General features: G+C 47.5%; 1 protein-coding gene across 1 annotated transcript in view; it reads right to left on the reverse strand.

The window, feature by feature from the left end:
• Positions 1–9687, reverse strand: part of LOC103760482 (ankyrin repeat domain-containing protein 40) — a 16622-nt gene extending 6935 nt beyond the window's left edge. Inside the window, exons 1-2 of the mRNA XM_018073028.3 lie at positions 9651–9687; positions 7819–7948 (exon numbers count right to left, since the gene is read on the reverse strand). Of these exons, the coding sequence (XP_017928517.3) occupies positions 7819–7948; positions 9651–9687 (167 nt within the window). The remainder of the gene's footprint in view (positions 1–7818; positions 7949–9650) is intronic.
• Between the last annotated feature and the right edge of the window lie 597 nt (positions 9688–10284).

Raw genomic sequence — 10284 nt, forward strand, 5'->3', positions numbered from 1 at the left:
GCCGGCGCTGCCCCGGCCGGGAGGGGAACGGCCCTGATGGGGAATATTGTGTCCCGTTCTGGGCTCCTCCGTACAAAAAAAGGCAACGAGCTACTGCAGAGGGTCCAGCGGAGGCCGCAAAGATGATGAGGGGTCTGGAGCATCTCTGACTGTGGGAGCTGGGCCTGGTTAGTCTGGAGGAAACTGAGAGAGGATCTCATGAATGCAGATAAATATCTCCAAGGCGGGTGTCAGAGGACAGTGCCAGACTCTTTTCAGTGGTGCTCAGCAACAGGACGAGAAGCAACGGCCATAAACTAAAATGCAAGAAGTTCCACCTCAACATGAAGACAAACTTCTTTCCATGGAAGGTGGCAAAGCCCTGGAACAGCTGCCCAGGGAGGGTGTGGAGTCTCCTCCTCTGGAGACATTCTAAACTCACCTGGATGCGTTCCTGTGTCACCTGCTCCAGGTGACCCTGCCTTGGCAGGGGGTTGGACTGGATCATCTCCAGTGTTTCCTTCCAACTCAGTGATTCTGTGATTCTGTGTGACCCCTCTGGGCACTGGGGTGGGATCCTGGACAGGGTGAAAAGCCCAAAACTGGAGCATTTCCTCTGACAGGCTCATCCCACCCTCGCTCACCACCCTGAGACCTGTGTGGAGGCTTGAGGGGAGAAAGATCATGGGGAGAGGGAGAAAGCTGTGAGTCAAAACTGCCTGCCCGGCAAAGGCACATCACAGAGTCGTTCAGGTTGGAAAAGACCTCTAAGATCATCAAATGCAACCATTCATCCATCACACTGGCCTTGCCCTTTTCAGGGTGTTTTTGACTGGCAGCCTGCCTCCTGCCTTTGAGCTGTGAGGCTGCCATGGGCTGGGGCAGGAAGGTACCACAAGGATGGGTCCAAATCCGTGGGCCAGGAGTGAAATCCACCAGGGTTTTTTCCCCTGGACATTTCCAGCCCTGGCACCTCCAATTCCCAGTCATCTCCTCACCAGCACATTGCTCACACTCTTAATTAAATCACTGCAACCTGTGTTGGGGAGCTAATTTAACTCCAGGCTTTCTGCTTTGGCATCAGCATCTGCCACCAAGGAGAAATTTGCACTAAGCTATTTGGTCCTTTTATTTCATTGCTTCTCTTTTATTGCTTAATTTTTTTATTAGTGACATTATTTTTAACCTACCATTTAATTTTGGACTTGAGTTGCTGTTCCTTTGGTCTGCTGTTCCTGCTCTGGCAGTTGTGGCAATTAGGTTGTGGTAATGCCTGCAAGCATTACCTTCCAAACAGTTCCCAAATATCTATCCATATAAATGAAGCTTCAAAACACAAACAGTCATCTTCCTTTTAATCAGTCAGGAGAGACAGAGGCCCACAGGCCAGACATTTCTGTTTCTCTAAGAGAGAAGCATCCCTGCAAACTGCCCTTGTGAAGGCTGGAGGGGCAAGCCAGTGATGACATTTTTAGCTACCGTGGCAAAGGTTACACGGTGACTCAGTGGTAAGTTTTTCACACCAGATCACATGCTGGTCATCCCATGCAACAGGCTGCAACATGGCTGGGCAAAAATTTTGCCCAGCTCATACCATAAGACTCAACCAACTGTAGGAGAAACAACTGGATTTAGAGAATGTTTTGCAAACAACATTTACCCAGCAACAGCCTTGAATTCCAATCTCCGAGACCTGGAAGACCAGCCTTCAACTGGACACTGCTGTTACCCGAATATTTTACTTTTAACTTGCTTCCTTTTTCAGTAAAAGCATCTTAAATGATCACTTCTTAACCCACAATTCCTTTTGTCTGTTTTCAGCATCTGTGGCATAAAAGCTGTAAAACAAAGACAAGGCACACAAAAGTGGAGACCTGGGGATACATTATAGGGAGCAGGACACTCTCTTGCACACTGTAAAAGCTTTAAATCCCAATTTTTTACAACTGGAAAAATCCAGTAGGATAAAGTGGCAAAAGAGTCTTTTCTGAAGTCATGTAAGACAACACTCAGGTGGGGAAAAGCTATTTGGGTGGCAAAGTGCAGGAATAGGCCAAAAACCAGAAACACCATTCCTGGTTCTCCAGTACTGCTGCCACTAGGTGTCACGGTGGAACAGCAAGAGGAGCCCGGAGTGTGGCTTTGTGCTTCTTGCTATAATGGTAAAATGCCTTTAAATTAGTCTCGGCACATCCATAGTGTCTCCATACAGCTTTGATCCTGCGGATTTCAAAGCTCCGTGTGGTGCAAAGGGACATTATGCAACATTTCCACACAGGCGCAGGGGAGCCGGTGCAGGGAGCTGGTTTCTGGGGGGTTATGGGCTTTTTCTCTTTTTTTTTTTTTTTTTCCCCTCTGCTTGATCTCCCCTCTCGAGGCCACACAGGGCTTTTAAGGACTCGAAGCCGGCGGGTGATGCACTGAGATGCTCTCTCTCACGCTCTCTTGGGATGAGTATCCTACTCTGTCGTGCCTGTGCCAAGCCCTGTTAAATGCAGCTCGGGCTCACCATTGCTTAGTTACACAATGTACTTCTCCCCGGAGTCATGAGATCTCCTCCTGCAAGGAAGGCTGTGTGGAAGAGGATTAGCAGCGAGTTCACTTGACTCAGAGCTCCCCACTGCCGCCATGAGCCCTCCTGCTCGTGCCCCACGCGTGGAGCCCCAGAGCCCCTCGCACGCCTCGCCCCCTCCCCATTTATTGGCACTAGTGCTGCGCACACCAAATCCCAGCAGAGCCAAGAACTTGTCCTTTCCCTGCTCCTTTCCCATATGGCAGCTCAGTCTGTGCCTGTGCTGGCCAGGCCCCCACGGTGCTGTACCTGTGCACACACCTCCCTGCCGAGAGCAGATCCTGCGTGGACACAGATGCACCGAGGCAGGTGGTGGCTGAGGGTTGCCCATCCCCTTTGGAATCTGCTGGGAACTGCACACGGTGCTGTGCACTCATGGCGTGAGCAGCCACTTTTCCTCCCAAACGCTAAATGCTTTTGGCCTTTGGTGGGAACACGCTGAGCTCTGAGCCACAGTGTCTGTGTGTGTGTGTGTGTGTGTGTGTGTGTGTGTGTGTGTGCATAGCCCAGGCCAGTGATATTTTGTTTTGTTGTGATTCACAGGTGCTCGGTGCTCCCTGTGTGTTCCCCATCCGAGGGGAGCCTGAGGCATTGCTGGGAGCGCTGTGCACGCCTGGCACTGCAGAGCCTCCTCTTCCCTGTGACAGGCTTGGAGTAACCACAGGGGAGGCTTGGGCCATTCTTTGTCCTCAGAGCAAGTTTTCCAGATTTTATTGGTTAAGTTTTAATATGTGTCTTTTTGCAAGCTTCTGACTGCCCGAATCTCTGGATTGGTTCTTTTCTCCTTTTTTGGAGAAACCATGGTCTGTCTGTTTGCTATTTGCTCCTGTTTTTTTCCAGGCTTTGACAGTTTTTCATTCCCTTTGCATTTCAGGTTTCATTCCCCAAATAACTCCATTCTTCCCCATTTAACCAACTTCTCAGTCATTGAAAGTTATGATTAAACATGTTTTTAAGGGCTTAATTCCCAGTTACACAGTGATACTGACAGCTGCATGATCATATTTGAAACACCCAATCCCCACCCAACCCACCAAAATAATGTTTCTGGCAATTTAAACCAACTTGTGCACTTATTAGAAATAAGATTTAGGGATAGTCAGAAACCTTAAATATTATACTTAATGCACAGAGGGAGAGAGATTTAAAGCCACTATGGGATTAAGGCTCAAGGAAATGGAAGGACTGGTGGAGAATAAAGATGGAAGGAATTAAAAGTCAAGCTCAGTATTCACCTAGATTTAAACTAATTTATGCTGCCCACTTTGGGCCTTTCAATGGGTGTTTGAAGGCAAAGGAGACAATTTCAGAGGAGGAAGTCAAAGTCACATGTGAGAAGCAGTTTATATTATACGAGTTTTTGTGCTGGCCCCCTGGAATTCCCTGTGTGAGGGTTTGTAGGTGAATTAGGTTAAACTGAAAACTCCACACTGTCAAGTCTGAGCCTGTGTCACCCCACGCTCACTTCATGCCCATGGGAAGAAACACAGAGCACGAAGGCTGATTCATCTCATTCTGGGACAGGCGTCTAAAATAGCACAGCCAGATCATCCTCTGGAGATGCCTCTTGTGTTCTACCTGCTGTCAAAGGATCTGAAGGGAATGAGGTTTGAACCCGATAATTTCCAGCTGCCTAGTGGCAGGCAAGATGAGCAGATGAAGGCAGGGTGGCTGGGGCTCTACACAACTCAAGAATAGTTCCTCTATTCTTAATGAGATAAATACATCATTCCAGTGAATTCCAGAGTTTCAGGGAACTCAAACATGATCTTTGTTTTTACTGTAAATTACAGCTTTTTCATCAAATCCACCAGGCATGGATTGCAACACTGATAGTGGTACAGAGGGCTGGAATTTAGGACAGGTCTTAGCCCCCTGGAACATCCCTGAATCACAGTGCAACTGGCTATCTCGTGGGTTTTTAGTCCTGCTGAGCATCCTGCAGGGGCTCAAGGGCAGCAGAGGGCCTAAAAAAGAGACTTTTTAGGCAGTGTGAGCACACTCACATTCACACAGATGCACATGCCTGAAGCATGGAGTGAAGTTTGATGGGGAGGGGTTGTAAAATGGCACTGATATTTGGGGGAATGGTGATCTCCAGAGGAAAGATCTGCTCAGGCAGCCAAATCCCTTTAGAAATCAGGCATTGTGTGTGGCTGTTTTTTTCTCAGTTGTTATTTTAACATTGTTCCTACTTGTAGAACAAATATATAATTTCTGAACAAACAAGTCAGGGAACTGGAACCTGAGGGGAGTGGTACATCAGCTCAGGGACTCATGGTTAAGAAGTCCAATAGATTTTGATAACAACTGAAAATTGTTCAGTGGATTAGTGTCTAAAGCCAGTTTGGCTTCAAGTAATGACAAGCCTGAACTGCAGTGCCGTGGATCCAAACTTCTCCCCTGAGGGTGGTTGTTGCTTGTGTTGGGGTTGCAGCAGGGCCCCCAGGTGTGACCCTGGTTCCCTCTGAGCTCAGAGAAACCCTAACCCAGAAAACAGAGTGCACAAGGGGCTGCCTTTGCTTTCTCTCCAGACATCTGGCTGCATTCCTCTCTGCCCTGTAGTTCCTTCCTTTGCTCTGCTAATCCATGAAACAGGCTCATCCTGGGGATGAGGGGCAGATGTATGTAGTTGCCTGACTCCTGCATAGGGGCATGTCCTGTTTAGGCATTTGGAGTCAAAAGGCTTCTTGGGATCTTGCCCCAGTTCATCTCCTGCAGGACTCCTGCGTGAAGTTCACAAGATGATGGGGATGGTTCACCTGCATGTCTAAGAAAAAAGAATTGCTTTGCCAAGACAAGGTCTGTATTTGTTGCTGCAGGGATTTTTGCTTTAGAAGAAGCTGGGCCTGTGCAGGAGACCTGATCAGGGTGTCTGGATTCTCATTAGGCTGTGTTTTGGCCATCAGGGAGAAAGCCACAAAAGCAAATCATAACTGAGGGGCTGTGCCCTGTGCACCTCTTGTGGTCCTGAGACACAGCAAGTCAATTTGGAACACTCCATTGACCTGGCTGGGCTTTCAACCAGGCACTATACAATTCATCAGAGTAATTAGCAAAGCTGTAACTAAAGAGGTCTCCATGGAGATCGACAGCATCACCTCCCAGCTGGTACATTCTCTGCCTCCTATTCTAAATTTGTTCTCACTGTCTCCCTGGCTCTAGACCATAAGGTTAGTGAAATCTTCCAACATTTGTGACACATCAGAGCAGTGGAGAGAATGACAAAGGTGGTTGGGAGGGGGCTGAGAGAGAAATAACCTCGTTGGTGCCTCAAGGAAAGCAGCAGAAACTGTTCAGACATATATAGCCAGAGTTTTGAGAATGGGATTAGGCAGAACAGCACCTCTGCCTGCCTGTCACTTGCAAATTCTTGCTAATACTTTAGGAGCTTATTGGAGGTCAGCACCAAACACCCAAACAGACTAATCTGTATTATAGACACATAATCAAAGTCACAAGGTTTTACATAATATATATTGGTGACACAAGAAGTGTTTGTTCGAATAATTTTGTCATCAAGATTAGGGGCCATGAAAGCCTCTACTGTGCACTAACCCGGTTTTCTATGGCTGTGGGTACTCCAGATTCCTCAAACTAATCAAAAAGGAGCCTAAAAAGTATATGTTCTGAAACAGTTACAGTATTAGGTTTCTGGCCATGGCAAAGTTTAACAAAAAAAAGTATTTGTGTGAGGTAGAAAGGGCTGTGCTTAAGCTGCAGCTTAAGGCGTGAACAAATGGCTGGAGATACAATTCTTGTGTTCCTCATTTTTTCCTGACAGTTTTGCAGTTGCAGCAAATCACACCTCACACTCACACATGGCTCTGCGGGAATGGCAAGAGGCTGGGATTTGGAAGATAAACTGATGTCACTTGACCCACTTGTGAGCTTTATAGTCCCCTTCAGGAAGGTGGAAGCTGTGGCACAGAGGGAGTGAGTGGTCTGGGCTCACGGACTAAGTCAGAGGCAGGGACAGGAACGGGTCCTGTGGAGGTAACCATCCCATACTGACAAATCTGATTGACTTCAAAAGGAAATTAGTTTATGGAAATGTTTGGAAATGTGTAGAAAAGTCTCATTTTCCACTCCGTGTAGAGCTTTGTAACCATGGTGTTACAGAAACACAAGAGAAAATGTGTAAAATTATGAAAGAAGAAACACCCCCCAAAAAAAAAAAAAAAGGATTCAAGACCATTTTCTCTGTGCTGGGAAGAGACTAAGCCACAGCTCATGCCATGGGCTGCAGAGATGATGTAAAGATTTTCCAGGCACATAGACCAGCTTGTTCTCCTGGCTGATGCACAGCAAAGACAGAGGTCTAGCGAAGGTACCCCAAATATTGCTGTCCTGCTGCAGGAGTTCACCCCACAAACTGAAGTACCTCAGTGGGAATCCCATTGCCCTGAGCTCCCCCACAGTCAATGAGGAGAGAGCAAGAGCAATGCCAGCCAGACATCTGCAGAAGTGGAATCAGAACTTGGGAGGGCTGAATCGTCCTCTAGATTCGCCGCAGTTCACATGCTGCTACCATGTGAACCCAGGGCTGAAAGCACTCCGGCGGCTTTTCCAGGACTCCTGAAAGCCCCTTTGTGGAAGCAGAGCTGACTGAACTGGCCTTCAGGTCAAGAAAAATCAAGCACTGGGTGGGATTTCCAAGAGTACTTGGCTGTAACCTCACCCTGCTCCCCTTTGAAGTCAGCAGAATATTTACATCGATTTCAACTGGGGAAAAATCAGGGCAGTGCAGAGCGTTTGAAACGATGCTCCGGTCCCTTTGTACCTCCCAGCTCAAAGGCCGTCTGCTGTGTCTGTGATTAAACACCATCCCAGCAATTGGTTAGACAGCACGATGAGCCCAATGTGCTGGCCCTGGGGGCACAGGGAAATTATAATGATTAAACCACGTGAATCTCCTAAACGTTACCTGCGATCGTGCCGCCGGCCACCATCGCGTCAGGCAGGCACGGGCCGGTTACCTGCAGAACTGCCATGGAAAAGAAAGTACTGTGGCTTCTTCACGCTGCAAACAATAAAAGATCAAAATAAAAATGGATCTGGAATTAGCTGGAATCAGAAAGAGCAACAATGAAAAAAAGCCGTTAAATACAGGCGAACATCCTGCTGCCAGGGAAGGAAGGATGGGCTTGCTCCTCTGAAGATCAATGGAAGCGGATCATCACTGGTTTGCAGACATCACTCACACCTCCAGCCTCTGTTTAGATCTGCTGGTCAGTGAATGCCAGGAAAGGAGCACATTTACGTACCAGATTTGCATGTCAGCTCCTTTGGGCACTTCAAGTAAGGGTGTCAAGTAAGTGGCCTGGAAGAGCTGTTCTAACTCCTTCTGTTGGCCATCATCTGGGTCTGAGCAGTGCAGAATGAGATGCCTTGCATCTAGAAAAGAGTAAAAGAGCACACAGGGCACATTAAAACAAAACAGCTCACCTTTTAGAAAGACTCTTAATGTGCCCAACTTACCAGGCAGGGACTGCCCTGGCAGAGGTCACCCTCTGAGCATGGGCAGAGGATGTGCTGTGTGACAGCCAGGACTGCTAACAGCCAGCAAAGCCAAATGAGGGCAATAACTCTTCAGTCAGAAAGAATTTTGCCCTAATTTAGATTTAAATTCCAAGAAGATGGAATTGACGCTAAAAGGATTTCATGGTATTTGCAGAAATGGAAATAGTTCCATTTTGTGAAAATTAACTTGTTTATAGCGAAGTTTTGGATACCAAACCCGCGGAGGAGCTCTGGGACTTCCAGGTTGTCTGAAGAAGCCAACACTCGTTGCCTGATGAAAAGCCCAGTTGCTGGGAGCTTCTCTGCATCTCCTGGAGAGGCTCCCAGCCACAATGAGGGTTCCAAACTTCAGCAGAATCAGTGGCTTGGTAAAGTCTCACAACGAAGCACAAAACCGAGCAAATCTGCAGCAGTTTAACCCCACCTCACAAACTCTCCTCCACTGAAAGGTTCATAACCTTTCTGAAAAGATTAGCCCCGAGTGATGGTGAGATGGTTACTTCATGTTGAAGTAGGGAATTCACAGGGAATTAAGGCTTGCAGTACAAACCAGGACAAACTCGGGGTTTTCAAGGAAAAAAGAACTGGAGGGAGTTAAATTAAATTAGCACAGCAGGTTAAAACCTTACTATTTATATAAGTTGAATCACATCACAAACAAAAGCAAGGTGACTTTTCTATACTGAACCTGCTTTCTGAGAAGGAAATGGTGCCCATGGGGTTGGAATCAGGGTCTCAGGACTCCAACCTTTCGTGGCTGTTGCTGTGTGATACTCATCAAGTGATTTCCTCTCAGCTTTAAATTCCTAAAAGTAAATACGGGAGGTTAAATTAGGGTCATTTGCAGACTGAAGTGAACCTGTGCAATGCGTTCAATAATATTCATTAGCCTCCTACTTGGGGAACTAAATTAACTCACGTTCCTGGAGAAACACCACCAGCTCTGGTGAAAGATGTGCTGAGCACTCAGCCTGAGCACATGTCAGGCCTGCCCCTCACTTTTATTCTGAGCTTTTATTCAAATTGTGCTGGAACCAAGCAGAAAAACTGAAGACCATAAAGAGCAACAACAAATGTACCAGTTCAGCCCTGAGGTTTTCATGCTATGGCTCATACAGCCACAGCAGTGCTGCAAGCCTTGGGAACATCTCCAGTGTCACACCACGGGTTTAGTGCCAGTTTCCTAAAGTGCCATTATTCAAGCTCACCACAAAACTAATCACTAGTTCCCAAAACCTGCAACAAAGCAAGGTGCTCAAGCCTCTCTGCAGCAGCCATGTGTGCATGGTGTCTGTGTTTCCCACGGCAGCAGCTGGTCCAGCCTGTTCACCATGGAAGCAGGTGGCTGAGAGGGCCTAACATGGACAGTGCTGGCCCTGTGCTGGTGCCACCCTGGCTGGGATTTCTGTTTATTGGCATTCATGGGTGCATTACACATCTCAGATTTCCCTAACTCAAAGCTTAAATGATGGAGCAGGTCTCACTCAGCATTGAGGGTGACAGAGAACAAGGCTGGAAGGGACTTTGGGAAGTGACTTAGACCCTCCTGCTCTATGCCAGGGTGAACCCATTTCACCTTTCCAATCCTGCCAATCCAAAGATGACGGCGCCATGGCCTCTCCAAATTATCTATGGGATACTTAAGGCTTTGCCTCTGACAGAGAGACAGAAAGATGGGCTGGTGAAAGACAAGCTTCTGAGCTCAGCTTTTCCCCATATCTCACTGATAACGGGCTGATTATCTTCCTTTGTACCCTCGGTGCCTCTTGCTGTGCTGTTTCAGACAGAATAAACCGAACAATAATGAACCATCATCAAACTGGCAATTGCTTCCTGCCCAGCTTACGTTAGCAGAGAAAGAGAAAGCAAATGATGATTAGTCGTATGTCTGCACTCAAAGATAAAACCCCCGAGCAGAAGCCATCTGCCGAGGCATAAAATAATAATTCTGGCGCTAGCCCTGTCTGAGTGCAGGGCCATCAGCTCTCCCCGAAACACAACGCAACACAGGCCTAATGCTGAGTTCTAGCAGGTGGCCCATAACCCTGTAATAAACTCCCTGACATTATTGATTTCCCCCCCCAAACTGAGCCCTTTTGTCTAACTACATTAACTTCTGCTTACTGAGCAGCTGCACGTGAGGCAGCACATAAACAGCAGCTCGTTTGGGTGAGCAATCACCGTGCTGAATGTGCCCCCCGAGCCTGTCC

This window comes from Manacus vitellinus, unplaced genomic scaffold (genome assembly GCF_001715985.3).
Source record: "Manacus vitellinus isolate BGI_N305 unplaced genomic scaffold, ASM171598v3 scaffold_24_pilon, whole genome shotgun sequence".
NCBI lineage: Eukaryota > Metazoa > Chordata > Aves > Passeriformes > Pipridae > Manacus > Manacus vitellinus.